Here is a 19507-nt window from a genome sequence, read left to right as displayed (position 1 = left end):
GCAGTGTGGTGATTGTAAAGGTTTGAAAATGAGAACTTGTCCAGAACTGCAGCAGTAAATTGGAAATTTTACTACAAAAACCCTAAATGTAAATTATGATGTGAGGTTGAATTTTTTCATCATTATTTTTAATCTCAATTTCAGTCTCAAAGGCTGTAAATCCTGTATAGTTTTATGACAAGACTGCATAGCTGTGATTGTCAGTAAATCCCTTTGACTGCAGTAACACAGAAAGGAGGGTATAAAAAGCAGCAGTGAATGGGACATAATGTGTCACTCACATATGTTTGACTGAGCATTTACATATAGTTTACTTGCTGTGCTGCTCTAACCGAACCTGAGATACATAGTCTAGAGCAGAAATTTAAATTTAAAGGAAAAGAAAAGTCCACTGGATTTTCAAAATAAAACGCCACATTCAAACTCTATAAGGAATCTTTGGTTAAACTTATTATCCTTCAGATGCTACGTAAATGACAGTTTTTTAATAATGCTTTCATATACTGATAAGTCTATTCTAGCTGTAATTCTGACAAATGCCTGTGACTCAGTTGTTGCTATAATGTATGGCAAGCCAAAAGGGCCAATAAGTACTAGTATATCCAAAAACTCTGCAGAATTTTTGTTTGATTTAATGGAATCTTAAATTTTAAAATGAATCAATTTTACTTGATTGCAGCAGTAATTTAAGAGTATTCTTGTATCTCCCAGGTTTATTATTTAGGTTTTTGCAAAAGAAAAGCTTTTTGCTTTCTGTCCATCAGTAGATGTTGTAACCACTTTAAAACAACAAGCTCATGAATAAAGTAAAGGCCTACAGATTCCTGTGAGCTGAATGTGTTTGCATTTATTTAAAGACATTAAAAAGCATTCATAAAAATCCTCCACACTTTCAAAACGACGCAGTGATGATGTCAGTGCGACATTCAGAATGTGAGAGCTTGCACTGACATCACACTGAGTGCGTGAAGTCAGTGGGAGTGAGGCGGAGCTGACAAACACTGACACCGACTATGATCATGCACAGGAAACAAGACACTGATGGTGGGGAAGTAAAGAAAGGAAGGGGTTAAACTGGAAGTATAGTGTAGTTCAAAGTTTGTAGAACGCTGTTAAAATTTGTGTTGAAACTAAAGCCACTGAAACCTAAAAGGAAACGATTCTAACTTCTTTCTAACATGCCTGCTTTTTGTAATATTTTAAGGGGTTTCTGCTTCTTAGAACCAAACTCCCAGTAGATCTTAATTTCAAAACTTCAACTCAAACCAAAAAATATTAATAAGGAATATGATCCAAGGATATATACCTAAGGAAAGGTCCTTGAGTATTTTTATTGACATCTTCTACCCATTTAGTTACATCATAAAACTCTGTTTTGGAGCGAGGGGTTAAATACCTGTGGGAGAGGGGAAGGGGAGGAGCATAGACACAACACAAGGATGGGGATCAGAGAGAGAAGGAAACAAAAATCTCCAGAAATAAGCAAGTGAGTGGGGAAGAGAGGAAGAGGAATTATTTTAGGAAAGCAGAGCAAAGACTTTCCAAACAAGATGCAGAATTGAGAAAAATGGTGAAGTCGGTGGACAGACCTGCGCGTGGATTTCAGATGAAAACAGCACCACAAGCAAACACAGCTGCATACAGGTCACATCCTTGCAAGCAGTCAGTTCATTTGCACTCTGTCAGTGGCATGCTTAGACAGGGAAGAGGTGCACAGCACTCTACTTGATGTGCACAAGAGGCCTTCAGACAAACAGCAGGCTGGAAGGCAGCTGAGACAGATTTCTTGTGTATATATGCAGTCAACAGGCAAACACAGTAGGAAATCCCTTTTTTAATTAGAGAACAGATCTTTTAAAGGATGTGCATTTCAACCTTATGAGTTACACAAAAGCACCGGGATGCAAAAGTTGTGATTTTCTAGTTTTGTGACTACTGCAGGTCACAAAACAGCTGTATTTGTCCATGCAACAGTATTTCTTCAACATGGTAATCATAGTCCTTTTAAACAAATTTAACAATGGAAAAGTCAATCTTTTAAGTATGCTCAGCATGGAAAATGGTTAGAAAAAGTAAAACTATCAAATCCAATTTGTTGATTTGTTTTACCCAAGATGTTTTTTTCCTGCTAAACAAATACAGTTTTAACCTAATGGAAAAAATTTGACTGAATTAAAATGAACAATCTGAGCTGATTTAATGTTTTTAGCCTGTTTGCACACTACTGAACTGTGGTGAAGCAGTCAGTGGAGCTGGTTATTAAAAAAATTGTGCATTTTGTGGTACAGCCCCAAATTTGACATGGATGTACCTTAGGATCCCCTTTTTCAGAAAAAAATGTTAAACATTAGAAAATCCAAGATTTTAAAATATATACAGTAGAATATACATATAATAGTATTCTGTTTAAAGTTTAAAGACAGCCTTTCCTGTGCATGAACAGCCCATATTGTTGCGACTGGGGCAAATAAACATTGAATATTTCTGTAATATTATAGTATCTTTACAAATGGCTGTTAATTTGAATTTTTTATTTTTTTTATTTTGGCTAGCATGCTTTTCTGAAAGAGGGGATCTGTAAGGTACATACGTGCCAAATTTGATGCTTGTACCACAAAATCCATGACTTTTCTGAAATATAAACCTTACCAGCTCCACTATGTGCCAGGCTCTTATTTTTTTACACACTTGCCAATTGGTGTCAAGCCAATAGAGACCAGTACGGTACAAAATAAGTACTTCCCCACTTATGCCTCAATGTACAAAAAGTACTGCTTTTGAGAGGTAATATTTACCTGAAACTGCTTAAATTTTCTCAAAACCTGCTTGCTATGGTCACTTGAAAAAAGGTGGACAAGTTACCAGCTGAAAAGAGGCCACAAAATTATTTCTTTTTTGTGTGAGATGTGTTCTCAGCATATTAACACTGATGAATTTCAGGAGTATCCTTTAAAAGATCCAGACTAGCCCAATGTCTATCAGAAGATGGTGTGTAGAGCACAATCCAAAGAGAAACTTACTCTGTGGAGTTCGAGCGAGCGCGGAACTTCTTCCCTTTCAGCTTTTTCCGATTACCACTCAGGTTTCCTGCAAAAAGAGAAACAAACATGTAGTGATGTGAGTAAAAACAACAAAACAACATAAAGTCTGTTTAATCCAATTCCCCCAAACTATAAAATTGATAGTAGAAACATATACTGATGTTTCCTGTAGGGTGTGAGAGTCCCACCTTGCCAGGAGTTGCTTCGCGGTCTTCCATTTTCACAGATGTCCGAAATGTGTTTGGCATCTGGAATTCTCTCGCTCCATGAATGAGACAACCCATTAGATCTACACATACAATAAGGTCAGAGTTTTGAATGTTAAAAATACAAATTCCATAGTATCTGATTACTGTAATGCTGTGACGTGATATGATAAGGTGGGAATCAAATGGCATCAACCATTCACTAATTGTTCTTCTCAAAATGTTCACATAGACATTTTGATAACATTCAGACTAAATGGAGAGAAACTCACAAAGCATGTGATGAAAGCAAGAGAGCACCTATTGGCGATGCAACAAGTGGAAAAACCTCACACCTGCACACGCAATAACAGCAAACAAATGACCCAATGGGATGGCACACCTGAAGCCAAACAGTGAGATGTTCTGAGAAATGGATGGGATGGAGGCTGTGAAGGACAAGGTGCAAATCTGCAGGTGAGACAGGCAGGCTGACCTCTTCTTGGAGCTGCAGCCCGAGTTTGTGCTGATGCCCGGAGGCATGTCACTGTAAAAGGAATCTGCATCCCCAGGCTTGGTGACATAGTCACCAGGGGGGATTTGTCTGGAAACACAGATGACTACCTTTAGTTGCTGCAAAAAGAAATACTTTCAAAGGAAAAAGAACACAACGTTCCTAAAAAAATTAAATTATACTCTTTTGCAAAAGGGAAATATTTGAAATGGCATAGTTGTGTATAAATCAGGACTCATGAAATCATGAATAAAAACAAATAACACTCAAAAGAGAACATTTGACCTAAAAAAAGTTTGAGAACAAACCGACAGAATCTTCTGTGAACCTCAGACTCAACATAGCGTCTCTTCTTGTAGCTCCTGTAATAAACAGAATTGTTTTGAAAGCCCTTCTTTAATTTATGTTTTGACACAGCTCTCACATTAAAACAGGAACATCTATACATTGTGTGTGGACACTCACTTATAGCACCAGGCTGTAACTGCCAGTATCAGGCCAAGGAAAAGAATGGAGCCAGCTATGGCCCCGACGATGATGTTAGTGCTGGTGATACCTGAGGGAGAGGGAGGAGGCAAATTGAAGGGCTAAATGTCTTTTTATTGGGTTTGATCAGGGGTGCTTGGAGTAATCTGGACTGAGGGGGGGGTACAGAAGCCACAAAACACAAAAACACATCACTTTAAGCAGGAAATGCTTAAAAGGAGAAATCTAGGAGAGAGAATAACCAACTTCACCTTTCAGCTCTACAGTAGGGGGCAGTTGCATGTGCTTTACTTTAAAAATAAACACTACGGACGTTTCAGGTAAAAGGATGTTACAAACAATCACCTTTGTTAAACTCAAATTCACATGAGAGAGGAAGAGGAGCAGGAAATGGACAATTACAATGAAAAAGTAACTCAAATCTGACCTCAAATCACTTCGTCAGACTTCGGCCTGTCGACAAAGAATGAGTGTGAAAATAAAAGAAACAAAAGCAGTGACGTGCCTACAAATGCAGCTGGTTTAATAAGCAGACATGAGTGCAACTCGTTCAAATAAACAACAGTGCAACACAGAAAGAAAAGGTCTGAGACTGGCCAGGATGAGGGATGATGTTCTTTGAGAAAATGCACACAAGAAGTGCATAAGGGGGGAGAAAAAAAGAACAAAAGATAGAACAGGTTTAGAGGGAAATGTTTAGGGATTTACCTGAAACAGGTGCAGTGGGTCCCACTACAAGATAACTGAAGGGAGAAATGGAACCACAGTCTTCTCCTGTCCAGCCAAGGTGACACACACACTTCAGCTCATTGCTGCACACCTGCAGAAAAAGAAAGAAAAGGCTTTTATTTCAAATCAATCAGATGAAAAAGCCCTGAACAACAATTTCAGATCTATCAATTCAAAATGTGTATTGCTATTACTTGTGACAACATTTGTAGATATCAAATCAGCTCTGTACTTGGGTATTTTCAAAAGTAGTAATAAAAAAACACTTTTTTGCAAATAATATTGTGAAATAAAATAATTCTAACTCAACTAAAACTGAAAAGGAAACATATTTAATATGCACTTTATGTAAAGTTGTGCATGTGTGCACGTGCATACCCCATGTCCAGAGCAGATGCTGTTGTCAGTTGTCCCGGGACAGGTGCTGAAGTTGAACTGTTGGACTGGTAAACACTTGTGATTGAAACAGATGCTGTCTGTTCCACAGGCCGTCCCATCTTCAACATATCCGAGGTCAGTATCTCCATCGATCATCACATGAGCACCACTACACACCACAAGCATGGAGTCACTCACACAGGAAATTAAGGACTCTCTTCTCTTAAATCTGTAATGCTGTTTTATATTTATACTTCTGTTAATGAATGTTTTAGCTACACACAAAGACCACTTTCAATTAAAAATTGTGCTTTGAAGAATTCAGAATGAATTTCAGAATTTTACTGTTTTTTTTCAACTAGATGTTGTTTTATATTACATTCATTTTCAAAATACAGTATTTATTGGTATTCAAAAAAATGGGAAAAAATACTTATCACTCGAATGTTTTTTAGGGCTATGAAACTACAGTTTTTACCTGCAGTCCAGAGAAGCACTGTGCTGAGCTACAGAGAAAGATGTTAGTCCTCCCTGCAGCTCCCCCAAGCGTGGAGCAGGTGAGATGTTGGAGCACAGCAGGTATCCACAATGAACATCCCTAACAAACACACAAAATGTATAGGAGCACATTTTAATTTTAATGTATCATCAGAGCTAAAGAAGAGTCAATCAACCAAAGCAAGGTCCGTCTTACTGTTTATTGCACTGGATCCATGTGTCCTTGTCCTTCCCACAGTTTCCTTTTTCGGTTCCTTCAATGTTGAGTTTTTCATAGCAAAACTTGTCGGCTGCCATTGCCTCTGAGAGAGGCCCGAAAAACATTTACGACATCACTGACCAGGTCTGAACTGAACAAAATGTGTGTTTCAAAGACAACAATGCACTCACTCTCTCCCCAAATGTACTTGCACTGTCTGTCTTTGGTTTTGCACCTTCCATTAAAGCATCGACCCTAAAAAATAAAAGGAGAAAAATGATTATTATGAAGCCAAAATCTAAGATATCCAAAGTTTGGATGACAGTTTTTCCTTTAATGATGCAATATGTAGCTCAAAACGTCTTGCCTGATCTTTTTCGCATGTGTAACCGTCCATCTTATGCACATTGGGTGGACACTATACGAAAGAAACAAGAGCTCAAAAGAAGCCTGGAATATTTTTGTTTTCTGTAAACTACAGCAACAGCAGCAGAAAAAGAAGTTCCTCCTCACCTGACTAGAATTGCCTGAGCAGTTTTCTGGGATGTCACAATCATTTACCGCCTCCCGGCACACAACTCCTATGCGCTCCATCTGCAGCAGCACACGATCCAGGTCAAAGCGGCTTTAGGTTGTGTGGAGCAACATATCAGAGAACCCCTCTGGAGGGGAGAGGACCTCAAAGACTCCACACACGAGTTCTTCAAAGACCTCATGCTTTGAACAGTCCCTCAGTCTTGGCTTTAGTTCGTAGTTGAGTCCAAACCAACTTTACTTTGAGATCTCATTCAAAAACTGACAGAATACCGTACCTGACATTTATTGCAGCAGAGTCCATTGCTACAGTTGGAGCCTTTTGTCAAGGTGCAGTTCCTACAACAGTTTTGCCCTTCTCTTGCACACTCCTAGAAACCACAAAAAACACAGCTGACAGTTTTCCTCATTTTTAACCAAAGACTCGTCATCCAAATGTTTTTTGCGCTGTCAATACAGTCTGAGATATCAGGACGTTTGATGTAAAGTCCAAATTCACTGGGTTTTTAATCATCAAATTTTCAAATACACTTCTACAACTCACAGCTGGACTACCACAGTCACACTCCTCTCCTGGCTCCACAAAGCCGTTGCCGCATTCTGGAGGGTTAAGCAGCTAAAGAAGAAGATAAATTCAAACAATATGTACATCAACCATTCAGTAAAGAATTGAAACAGAGTCTAAAACAATCAAGGTGAATTATCTGAACTTTTTATGAAATTCTTGTCTTGAAAATGAATGCTTAGAAGCCATTACAAATACAGTATGTCAGCTATAACGTCCCCAGATTCCTGTGAATGCCAGAATATTCTGCAGGATGAACATATTTAAGCTCTAGAACTTGAATCTGCTTGAAACAGGTGGGAATCAGCTGACAGCTTAGCCTCCTTTCCTCACTTGAATCAGCCAAAGGTCTGATGATATGATTATAAGTCACTGTCCTACAAACTGAGCTTCTATCAGTACATGTTAAATACTTTTGCGGGAAACAAATAAAAAAATCCAGAGTAATATTATTCAATCACACTTGAAAACAAACTTTTAACTATTGTCAGTTTAAGACAGGGACTACACGATTTGCAGACTTTTTATTTAAGTTAATGAAAAATGTGCTTATAGTCCCACTTCGATCATTTTTTAATTCTATTTTAAAAGTATTCCCAGTCTTTCAACTGGCGTTTTTAGCCAAAATGAAAAACCTCTGTTGTTATCTAAGACATAGCTTCTGCAGAGCGGCAAGAGTTCGTTAGAAATTCACCTCAGAGTTGTGGGTGGGACCCTTGGGAGTAAGCCTGCCCCTTCCCATCATCCATCAGTTTTAACATGCTCTTCTGCTGTCTTACAGCCCCTCACACCCCCAACCTAACTTAACCGGTGCAACAAAAATGGCGAGCAATATCGGAGCCATCCAGCCAAAAGGTTTTGAGGCAAATGCCAGCTCAGACAAGTGAAACAAAGATGTTTTTTGATCTAGTCGTCTACAAGCAAATACATCAGAATGGAGCAGAGCAGGGAGTTTGTAGCTTTTACGTAGCATCAACAAGCTTTTGCTAACAACATTTTTATTATATGTTCCTGATTCACAATGATTTGAATAAAGAAATACTCAGAAATGCAATTTTAATCTCCCCAATATCAATCCCCCATCACGAGAAAAATGCCTCAAGTACTACTAAAAACACCAAAAACATCAGAGTGAGTCCTTAGAAACTAGGTTTGTACAAATGCTGTACCTTTAGAGGTATGTTGAACAGACAGACTCCTCCACCGCTGTTAAGGAAATTGTGATACTCCTCCACGTTGCAACTGGAGAATTTGTTCGGCATGTAGTAACTGTTAAATCCAACCACAATATATAATACAGTTATCAGATTATCAAGAAGGCAAACAGTGGAGTTTAAGGTTTTTTGCCCGACAGCAAAGGAGGCAAAACATTTGTGTCTTTACCCACCAACGCATCTTTACAGGCGTGAACACAACAAATTCAAATGGAACAATTAAGTTGACATGTGAAGTTTTGTTACTGGTTAGAAATACTCACAGTTCAGAGACGAGCCTGACATGTGGACAGATATGTAGGAAGGCAGGTATTTTGACATTTATAGGATGTAAATAAATCCAAATAAGCAAATTTCTTGAAATTTATCTCAGAAAACAGCAGCTTTTACTTTGTTATTGCATTATCGTTTGTCACTGACCTAATAAAATAAATACTCCAAGATAATCTGGTTTATATAGTCCTATCCAGAAAGATGCTCACTTTATTGTGGCCTAATCCACATCAGGAATAAGTTTGAAACTCAAAACTGAGCACATCTGATCTGGTCTTAACTCTTACTGTAGGAATGTGATTAACAAGGCTGGCTTTGATGTTTTGGCTTATTAGAAGCTTCAGAGAAGATAATGCAATGACAATAATTCTCAAAAAAAGTGGTTGTGTGAAGCTTCCTTATATGTCATGTGACCAAACAAAGTCACCTGTCAAGAAGATTCAAACACAAGAAGCCATGATGGTGATGAAAATGTTGAATAACTGCAGTATTTCATAGATGTCAAACTTTACGGTTTAAATTTTCATTTTCTTGTTAAAAGATTCCTGTTAGAAAACCATCTGACTGTCTCACATGTGTGGTTCTGTGGGTCTGCAACATGCACTTTCCTCCTCTTTAACACTGATTTGGCAATGATCACAAGTCTGTCATTTTTGCAGCACATAAACGCCAAACACAAAATACTTTTTTCACTTTTGCGAAGGTTGGAAACCACTAATTGTTGCAAAAATGTGTAGTTTGTCCGGATTTTTATGAAAAACATGTTGTCTTTCATTAAAAAAAACAACAAATAAAATAATTTTAAAATATATTTAAAACCTAAATCAGCCTTTTTTAAAAGATTGTGCCACTTAATTTTTGATTTATCAGCCTGATTAAAGCTGTAGTTGAGATCAAAAAGCTAAAACAGCAAAACTACAAAGCTATCTCGAGTGTACTGCTTGTTAGAACACAAATGATGGATGTAAAAATACACACAGCAGCTAAAACCTGTAGAACATATTGTAACAAAAGGTTAGCAATCAGGATAGATCAGGCAAACAGGTGCTGAAGATTGAAATAATGTTAGAATCAAAAATCCCATTAGAATTTTAATGAGTGTAGATTGTAGTTTAGTTCAAAAAGAAAATGTTTCAAAGAAGCTCAAGTCCTGTCACATGATCAGATAATATTATAGTTTAAAGTGAAGCAGGACATGATGCGATGTTAGGTGAGCACACGAGACAGAAAAAGAATGAAGATGTTGCATCAATGGGTTAGTTATGGATACAAAAGGGTTTGAGAAAATGTTCTTTGACAATCAGGCAGTGACATTGATACAAAAAAATTAAATCCAGGATACACATTATCTAATTGTGAAACTGTGTGAGATGATAATGAAAAATACAGAAAAGGTAACAGAAGAGAAGAGAAAAGGTTGTAATGACTGTCAACCCTCTCCAAGGCAGCCAGTCGGTTCAAAACCAGCACAAGTGACACTGTAGCAAGTTTCTGCTCACCTGCTGTCCCATTGGGGATATGCAAGAAGAGGGGTATACAATCACAAACACACAACACACTGACTAACATGGACACATACACACATGCTCACAAATAAGCGCACACCACATCGAGACAGTTTTTAAGTCGACGGTTGCCCAGATTTCTGCATGAACATTCACGGCATGAATCGCAGATTTACTGAATGTTTGCCGATTCTAGAAGTCAAGACGAATTCTTGTTTATCACAGTGCTTCTAAAGGTTTTCAGGGTTTTTAAATACTACAGTAAATGTTGACTGACATCTAGCGGTGAGTAATATAGCTGCAACAAAAATTCTAAGATTAAACTGCTGAAAAAAAAGAATTCTTAATTTAAAATAAGGTAAATACAGGTGGTCGTGTTTTAATATCTGACAAATCTGAACTGAAGTTGCCAATTTTAATAATATAAGAGGAATTGGAGCAGCAAGGACTGCATAAACTGAAAAAAAAAGTGAGAAAACTGTGATGACACCGACAAACTTAGTCACCGCCATCTGTGAGTGAAGACATGGCATGTTTCGGGGTGAGAGAAGGGGGAACATTGGTTGAAACTTACCCCATGTCATCCATGATGCAGCCTGCCCATCGATCATCACATTCACATTCACCTAAAAGAGAAGTTAGAGCATTTAATGAAAGTAAAAAACAAAGTTTTCTTTATTTACGGTTTAACTGCATACCACTGAGGATCCTCTTCTTGTCTGAGAAAATGCCAATGTTCTGTCCAAGAGACTGAGCTAGGAAAATGGCCATCTCGTGTGTTTTACCAAACTGAAACAAAAAGAAAGGAAAACAGCAGAAATAGATTTTTTTTAAATACACAAAAAATGAAGACTGAAGACACACAAAAAATGCCTATTGCAAGAGTTACGTTTTTTGTAATTTTAATGTCAGGATTTAAATTAAAAAAAGTTTTATTTTGACAGATGATAGTACCAAAAAATAATTGCCTCATTTCATAAAAAAAATGTTGGCTTTGCAAGTTTGAATGAAACTGTGCATTTGATGAAACGGTTTTCTAACATTTGCTTTTATTTTATTTTTTAAAATGTAACTGTTGCTGCTTTTCCTGCTCTTTTTATATCAATACTTAAATGAAAAGTTATTTCTCTCCCACTTTTTACTTTCTGGGTAAGTGAGACAAACTATTTAAACTTCATCTGTTGTGAGGAAACCTAAAAAGGCCAATTAGAAAAAAAGTGCTTTTTAATAATATTTTTATAGTTCAACTCTTACCTCGCTGATTCCTCCGCCTTTTGTGAGAGAACAAACTCCTCCCAAGTAGGAAGCACCCATCCTGTTGCTATGAAAGTGATTTCCTCTGCAAAAAAAATGTAAAAGAAGGTTGCATTATTTGTTCAGGAAAGGGATGGAGTTCATATAAAAGGCATTACATTTCTGTTTAGATTGACCAGACTTACGAGAAAAGATGTACTGAGTCACACTTTTCCTTAATGAAGTCTTTCCTGTATTTCATAAACTCCTTCAGCGTCACCATGGGGTCATCATCGATGTTGAACTTGTTGTCAGTGGACCAGGTTTCCATGGCGACAAGAACAATCCGGGTATTGAGCTGTTCCCTGAAGATCTAAGAAAGAATTTGATTTTTCTGAAAGTCAGTTTCTAAAATTTGTTTTTGCTCTTTTATGAATTAAGATGCAAATATGTACAAATAGAGGACATTAGGAGGGATAGTGAAATGAACTGAATTCTAACTCATTTGTACACTTCTTCTGTACATTTCTAAAGTTATTTCTCAATAACTGTGTATACTGTGTCTTTGCAAATGAATAGTAATTCCAGTGAAAAATCAATATTTCATTCCCATACAAAGGCCTGCTTTGTACGATCATTTTCAAGGACATGGCAAAAAAGGTGACCTTTGTGAACCTATATCAACCTATCATCTTGCAGAAGTGACCTACAGGCTTCAGGGAGAGGACATGCACACATAGCCACAAATAATAAAAGCCTTTACGTTTGCTGTCAGTTTTGTTGCATTGCAACTGCTGACCAAAAATTTTAAGATCTGAAGACAAAATTCTCAGGTGGATTGTAAATGGCTGCTCAAAGCATATTATATAAAGCAGTGCAGAGTCAGGGTGGTTCAATGAGAAATCAGTGAAATGTGTGCTCAGCTCCTGGCAGGCTTTCCAAAAAGAAGGTCGATATAGTTCTTACCATATCAGCCATATTGACCACTGTCTTTGCATTGTTGTTTGTGTGTCCGACAGAAAGGCGATGCTTTTTGAACTAGAGAAGATCAAAGAAAAAGCAGAAAGTTTAAAAAATGATTTTTAAAAAAAGAGAATCAATTTAACTCATATATTGGGAAAAAAATTATATTTCTGCTTTATGTATCATACTTTTTTGCTATAAACCCTCAAAAGGGATAGAACAAAATAATAAAACCTTCAAAAACACTGTTCAAAAGTTCAAAAATTTATAATCCAAGTAATAAAGTCTTAAAAAAATATACATCTACTAATAAATTATTTGACAACTGAAAGTAAATAAACCTAAAGCATCAAAACAATAAAATAAAATAACTTTGCAGATTTAAAATTTTTTATATATATATATATATATATATATATATATATATATATATATATATATATATATATATATATATATATATATATATATATATATATATAAATAGATATATATAGATATAAATAGATATATAGATAAAAATAACAGTTTTACTCTTGTTTTCATCTAGGAACACTAAAAATGGAATGTTAACCCAAAAAACTGAAGTGTTCGCATAAATATTGTTTTTTTTTTATGTGCTTCAATTCATTTAAAGTTAAGCATCATGCTTTGACGGTTTGCTCAATACTTACCATTAAATGGTCATTGATTACCATAAGTTCAATGTATTTGGTCTCATCTTCCACACTTCTTGAAAAGTGCGGAGCCTGAAAAATGACAAGAGCCTGATTATTTTTTTAAGATGGTCATCCTTTTCACTGATTTCTGTAACAGCACATAATCTACACCAATGAAAATATTGTTAAAAAGTAATCAACATATGTCTCCTCTTTTGTTTAAATGGCATTTGAAATACTATAAGAGCAACCAGTATACACCACTTAATTATCAGTCTACATCAGTTTCAATTAAACTAATTATCCAAAAAACTACTGTGCTCCGAGTGGACGTGGACACATACCTGTCTCTTCTTTCTCCAGTGGACAACTTTTGACCCAGAAAATGGACGGCTTGAGGAAGCTGGTTCTGGAAGATCACCTGTGACACAAAACAGTATTATTTATATGCAGAAATATTTGCATACTTCTGATGCTATAGAAAAGAAAAACAGAGAACAGTACTTTTAGTTGCATGAAAGTTTTCAGTTTCTCCAGAATTCATCTTACCACTGAAGAGATCGCTGAGTCCATCGTGTCCTGCAGATTTGTAAATCATGTGAAGATGAACATCTCCCTAAAAGGTAAGAAGTTTTATTTATTTATTTCTTTTGTTTAAGGTTTTGTTATGTATATGTTCTTACACAATTTGTTGGAATCATGGGTATTGGGAGACTCTCTTTAAATAACATTATTTATACAAAAGATTTTGTGAAATAGAACCTTACTGACTCAAAAAGTCATGTTTACATCGGAAGAAGTCAAATTTGGTGAAAGTTACAAAATAAAAAAAAATAAAAAATTATATACAGTAAGGTTCTATTTTATAATTTTATGGATTTATAAAGTATGGTTCAATTTTATACTTAATCTATCACCTGTGAGACAATACAAAGAGTTAAAAAAGTTTGGTTGGCGCCTGTAAGACAGCACTGAGGGTTACACGGGAATGACCACTTCCTGTTTACGCTCCGATCTTTGGGAAAGGAACGATGGTTTTCCCACAAGCATGAAACAGAAGAATGAATTGCCGCCGTCTTTATAATAAGAACCGGTGAAGACCAGTTAATACAAGGTATTTAATATTTTATCAGACAATGTAAATTCGATTTTACCATAAATGTTTGGAATACAACAAGTACATCGATCGAGGCTAACTTTTCAGCCATCGGCTAACTTGACTAATAATAGGTCAACACAATGTGAATTCGTTCAACGTATTTGTTGTTATTGTTTGCTTTTAATTCCATTTTTTATGTTGAACTAAAGTTTTAAGTACCTAAAATATGAAAAATGTTAGATATGTTTGCTGCGTTGCGTAATAAACAAAAGCTTGAGATCGTAAAAGTAGCTTAAAGTAGAGTTACCCATCATTAGCTTAGCTTCATCGCTCCTTTGCTTGACACGCCCGCATAATTATTGTGAAGGTTTTTTTGGTGATTCAGTCTGGTCACCGATTTTTCTTTTTTTTTAAGCAAATACACTGTACTTGTGTAAGTTCTAGCTTGATAACTTGGGGTAGAACTAATCTATCCAAGTTTCTGTTGGATATCTGTATCATGTCGAAGTTAGTTATACAAGTCTACAGGATTACTTCATCATGTAAATTAGTCATCCTATCAATTCTATTCAGGTTTAACGTTGATTAAGTTATAATGAATGAATGGTTTTATTATGGGCTATGTCCAAATAATAAGACTATAAAAAGAAACAGAAATTCAAAAGGTACAATAAAATATATATGTGGGGCGAGAGGAAAGTAATTTCATCTGTGCGGTTTGTCTTGTGTATGCAGCATATTTGACAGTAAAGCTGACTTTGACTTTGATAAAAAATACTAAAACCAATAGGCATAAAAATCCTAGTAAAAACACAAATTACAACCTTAATTTAAACCGAGGGGCTGAAAAATGCGTCCATGCCAGTACCTCCAGACTGGAGACTGAAATGCAAGACAGCTGTGCTTTATATTGGAGAGGGCTACAATAATTTGATTCTCTGAGGCATAAGATGTATTAACCCATAAATAAAATGTCTCATTATAAGCAACTTGTAACTTTTGCATGCTGGAGGCCCAGTAATCCATCGACATGTGTGGTGTGTATAAAGCAGTGCAGCGAGATCTAAATTGAAGAATATTAACATGAATAAAACCTGCGTCCAAGAGTGTTTGCTTGAGCACATAGAAGAGATCATTGTCTGCAGGCGTCGTCATCATCAGTCATAATGTCATTTATAACTTGGACAAGATAAATAACTTTATGACAGACACAAACATAATAGTTTATGAATAGGGTTGTGCCGATGGACGATATCATCGTCCATCGTGATGGGTGACTGACATCCCGATGGAGAGACCACCATCGTGATGCCACGCCCCCGCCACGTTGCGCGTCGACACCATAAGCCGCGGTTACATGTACAAAATATCTTGATGGGATCAATGATCGGATTAGAATCCAACCGTGTACATGGGCCCAGAAAAATGTTTTCAGAATATAAAAACGTTCACTAAGGTCACACTTTCCGTCGGAATAAATCATTCGCAGATGCGCAGTAGGGTTTGAAAACCGGAAGGATATAAATTCCGCCGAGCGACTTTTTTTTTTCAAACTTTATTGAATGTAACAATTCAATACAAAACAATGTTAAACAGCGCCGAGCGGCTATATACATTGACATGTCAGCTCGGTAATATACGAGACGATCTTCTAAACGTGCTTTTAATAATGTTACGGTTATTATGAAACACCTGTTCGCTCATCATTTGAATTTTAATCCGTGTGGTCAGTGCTTTTTCTGAACGAAGCCAGGATTAGCAGTATGCTAACACGGGCTAACAACATTAGCTTTGGGTGGTGCTATTTAGTCGGGACGGGCCTGGAAACACAAATCCGCGTGATTGTTTGAATGTTTTCTAAGGACTGAGCGACATTTCTGCTTTGAAGCTCAAACTGCTGTGTGCGCTGATGATCCGAGCTGTGCACAGACACACACTTTTAGACCCGGTTCTGAGTTCGGTTGCTTGTACCCCTAGAGCTGCGGGACGGATCGCAGTCTTAAATCTCCCACACATACCGCTCATGTACCCCCCTCCCTCCCTCCCTCCCTCCCATCAAACACAAACCTGTAAGTCCGCGCTCCGCCGGTCCACTTCACCAGTGAAGTGCGGGAGCGGACTACTTCTTTTCTATTTTGTTTGTTACTTTTTTTGTTAAAGTCACTTCCCTCAGTTTATACTGGATCATCACGGATTAGTCATTAGTTGGGAAATAAAATGAAAAAAGCAAAAAAACGAATAGCAGTTATATAAGAACGAAAAATGTATAAATACCCCCCCCCCCCCCCCCCCCCCCCCGACGATGTCATCGTCCATCCCGATGGTTGACAGCAAACATCGTCAACGGCCAATTTAAGGGACATCGCCCAACCCTATTTATGAATGTACAAATTATAATAATTGCAACTTTATTTTAACTTTTAACATTTATTTCCTACAAATATATTACAAAGAAGAAATAAAACAGTTTGATTTAGCCAAGTTTAGTGTGTGACAGTAAATTCAGGTGTTTTTATTCACTTTCAATGTTATTTAATTACCTTTTTAGCAAGTTATAAATCCAATGTGAAAACCCTCAAATGATTGTGGCAAACTTTGTGCTTTAAATGAACTAAAATGTGCAACAAAGCTGTTCTGTGGTTACATTCATGAAACTAACCCAGTCTTCATGAATTTGATACTTGAGTATTTTTTTTATGTGATCACTCCTCTTTATAATTATTATTTACACATTTGAAGCATTGATGTTATATCAAACAATAGTAATCCTAATATTGATATTCAGTTAGGAGAAGACAACGTCTAAGTTCACAATGGTTGACATAATCTGACTTTTCATATTTGTTTTGCTTTTTTTTTTAAATTTAGTTTCACTCTAGAAGTGATTTGTAGCTTGAAAAATTGCAGAACATATCCACTGGTTTTGATTTCTTTTAATGTCAGCATGGCATATGTTAAAGTATAAGTCCAAGAGTTGTGTTTAATCAAAGTAAAGTTCAAATCTCTACACATTGTTCTGACTGTATAATGCTGCTGAAGACCCCTCCGCCTTGCAGGCTCAGCCACCGTCATCCTTACTTTGTTTGCTAATGAAATGAGAGCTTTGTCTCTTGAGGGGCAGCAGATAGTGGGTCACATACACTGTGGTGAATAGAAATGCAGAGGGGGTTGCTCATAGTTAGGTCAGCCTGTGGCACACTTAGCTTTTTTTTTTAGTAGGAATCTAGATCAATTTGTTTTACAAAATTCTTCCTGAGTTTTTTTATTTTATGGGATAGAAATACTGAAGTCTTCTCTCTGACTTCATGCAGGAAGCTCTCCTGACAGTTTCATCTCCATCCCAAACCAGCCATGTCCTGCCGGGACATCCACGCCACCAACGCCTTTTCCTTCATCATTGCTTTCGTGTCCGTGGCTGGGATCGCTGTGGCAACGGTAATCCCACAGTGGCGCATAACAAGACTTGTCACTTTCAATCAAAATGCCAAAAACATCAGCGTGTACGACGGGCTGTGGGCTAAATGCGTGAAACAGGACGGATACTCGGGCTGCTACTACTATGATTCAGAGGTAAAACTCCCAGATTGTTTTTACTGCCGTTCAGTAGTTTCTTGCACTTTTCTTTAAAGTAATAATGATATTCTTGTGTTTTTGTTTTCTTTTTTAGTGGTACTCTAAATTGGATCAGCTGGATTTGCGGCTCTTGCAGTTCTGTCTCCCAGCAGGCCTCATGTTTGGCTTTTTAGCCTTACTCCTGTCCACCACAGGGATGTGTAAAACCTGCTGCTGCTCCGACAAACCCGAACCAGACATCAAGACCATCAGATTCTTGGTGAACAGTCCGGGCTGTCACCTCGTGGCTGGGATGTTCTTTTTCTTGGGTGGGGCCATCGCCATTGCGCCCTCCGTGTGGTTCCTGTTCCGCACCAAGGAGATGAACATTAAATACGATAACATTTTCTCTGATGGCTTTGCCGTGTATGTATCCATAGGCTGTTCAGGAGGCCTCATGTTAGCCGCACTCCTAATGTTCATGTGGTACTGCATGTGTAAGAAGCTGCCTTCACCTTTCTGGTTGCCTTTGAACTCCATGTCTACCTCTACATCTACTCAGCCACTCACCGCCAATGGGTACCCGCCCTCCCCAGTTTATGGTCCACAGACGTTCCCCCCACAGGTGTATCCTCCTACTGTGATCAACGCTCAGCCTCTAGGGCCCCCACAGGGCTACGTGCAAACTGTAGTGGCCCCTGCTCCACCTCAGGTGTACGTGGCTCAGCACCCTGCAGCAGATAACTACGGAGCAGAAGTGGGGGGCGCTCAAGCCTACAACTACGCCCCCTCGCAGAGTTATGCGCCCTCGCAGATTTACGCCCCCTCTCAGAGTTACGCCCCCTCTCAGGTTTATGCCCCAAGCTACGCAGGCCACCGTTACTCCACCCGCTCGCGAATGTCAGCGATAGAAATTGACATTCCTGTATTAACTGAGCCAGAATGAAGCCAACAGTGCAGAACTTAATGAAGGATGAGATCGTTGCTAAAATGAAAATTACTGAAGGGTCAATCCTTGTAGCAGTGTGGAAAGGCGGGGGGAAAGCCTTAACATATTTATAGCAAAGATCGTGATAATAATGATGAAAATATTTAGCAAACTAAATGAAGACTAACAGGTATCATTCCAGCTTTTCACATTCTTGCTTGTTTGTCTCTACTGAAAATCAACACTTAAAATGCAGCCTTTTTCAAAGTCTGTGGTTCCAAACGGGGCATCTCCTAAGTAACCCACCCTGTAGTATTTTTTTACTGTAACTTGAATTATTTTTAATGTCGCTGTGCCTGAAGAACTGGAGCAGCTGTTAAATTCTTAATGCACTAATATTTAAAATAATGTTGGCTTATTTTGTTTTGTTCCATCCAGATGCCTTTTTGTGTATTTTGCATATCAAGCACAAAATAACATTTTTTGTATGTGTTATTCAGCAACGCTGTTGTCAGAATTGTTTTTAAATAAACAAAATCTGAATTCATGCTGTTTGTTTAAATATATGCTTGGTTAACAAATGCTTTATACATTAAAAAAAACAACGTTTTTTTTCTGGTTGATAAATTGATTTGATCCAGATCAATTTGAGCTAAATTCAGTTTTTTACATAAAACTCAGAAAAGGATTTTTAGGTGTTAACTTTTTCTAATTGATGTGACCTTTCAGTGTGTGGTGGATCATCTCTTCAATGGCCCAACATTTCAAAGCCAGCACTTTTATCCATTACGGTCAGAGCGACTGCATTTCACGGCTGCGTCTGCTTTTGTTCTTCCGTCTGAGCCGATAATCTCAGTTCAAAATATACATGAAGCATATAGACACGGCGGGGAGCTTGGAAGTGACGAGGATTAAGAGTCTGCACAGATGGTTTTTCATATGCCGTCCATTG

General features: G+C 37.5%; 2 protein-coding genes across 6 annotated transcripts in view; one reads left to right on the top strand and one right to left on the bottom strand.

Annotated features, from left to right (window-relative positions):
* adam22 (ADAM metallopeptidase domain 22) overlaps positions 1–19507 on the bottom strand; it is a 64291-nt gene that overhangs the window by 6251 nt on the left and 38533 nt on the right. The window contains exons 7-30 of one of the 4 annotated variants that reach the window (XM_023964022.2): positions 13526–13592; positions 13321–13397; positions 12992–13066; positions 12321–12392; positions 11561–11727; positions 11376–11460; positions 10820–10910; positions 10696–10747; positions 8299–8398; positions 7109–7180; positions 6843–6935; positions 6544–6624; positions 6398–6448; positions 6222–6285; positions 6028–6133; positions 5812–5931; positions 5334–5502; positions 4935–5046; positions 4206–4296; positions 4049–4102; positions 3630–3830; positions 3230–3330; positions 3021–3087; positions 1307–1396 (exon numbers count right to left, since the gene is read on the bottom strand). In XM_023964022.2, the coding sequence (XP_023819790.1) occupies positions 1307–1396; positions 3021–3087; positions 3230–3330; positions 3630–3830; positions 4049–4102; positions 4206–4296; positions 4935–5046; positions 5334–5502; positions 5812–5931; positions 6028–6133; positions 6222–6285; positions 6398–6448; positions 6544–6624; positions 6843–6935; positions 7109–7180; positions 8299–8398; positions 10696–10747; positions 10820–10910; positions 11376–11460; positions 11561–11727; positions 12321–12392; positions 12992–13066; positions 13321–13397; positions 13526–13592 (2258 nt within the window). The remainder of the gene's footprint in view (positions 1–1306; positions 1397–3020; positions 3088–3229; positions 3331–3629; positions 3831–4048; positions 4103–4205; positions 4297–4934; positions 5047–5333; positions 5503–5811; positions 5932–6027; positions 6134–6221; positions 6286–6397; positions 6449–6543; positions 6625–6842; positions 6936–7108; positions 7181–8298; positions 8399–10695; positions 10748–10819; positions 10911–11375; positions 11461–11560; positions 11728–12320; positions 12393–12991; positions 13067–13320; positions 13398–13525; positions 13593–19507) is intronic. The other 3 variants (XM_023964024.2, XM_023964023.2, XM_023964025.2) reach the window with 3 other exon arrangements.
* Positions 13939–19102, top strand: cldn12 (claudin 12). Of its 2 annotated transcripts, none has more exons than XM_011485260.4 (3): positions 13939–14090; positions 17425–17645; positions 17743–19102. In XM_011485260.4, exons 2-3 carry the CDS (start codon positions 17427–17429, stop codon positions 18571–18573), a joined length of 1050 nt encoding a protein of 349 aa, XP_011483562.1. In that variant the 5' UTR covers positions 13939–14090; positions 17425–17426; the 3' UTR covers positions 18574–19102. The 2 variants fall into 2 exon arrangements, with proteins under 2 accessions (XP_011483562.1, XP_011483561.1); XM_011485259.4 differs by having other exon boundaries at positions 13954–14090; positions 17387–17645.

Source organism: Oryzias latipes, chromosome 16 (assembly GCF_053564925.1).
Source record: "Oryzias latipes strain Hd-rR chromosome 16, Olatipes_Hd-rR_3.1".
NCBI lineage: Eukaryota > Metazoa > Chordata > Actinopteri > Beloniformes > Adrianichthyidae > Oryzias > Oryzias latipes.
The sequence above is the reverse complement of the archived record's forward strand: the minus strand, read 5'-3'. Positions and strand labels throughout refer to the sequence as shown.

What these genes read in the sequence shown, in the direction of transcription:
- cldn12 (XM_011485260.4), top strand. Translation starts at nt 17,427, where the DNA reads ATGTCCTGCCGGGACATCCACGCCACCAACGCCTTTTCCTTCATCATT. An exon ending in GCTACTACTATGATTCAGAG is followed by an intron (nt 17,646 to 17,742) that starts GTAAAACTCCCA and finishes TTTCTTTTTTAG; the next exon opens with TGGTACTCTAAATTGGATCA.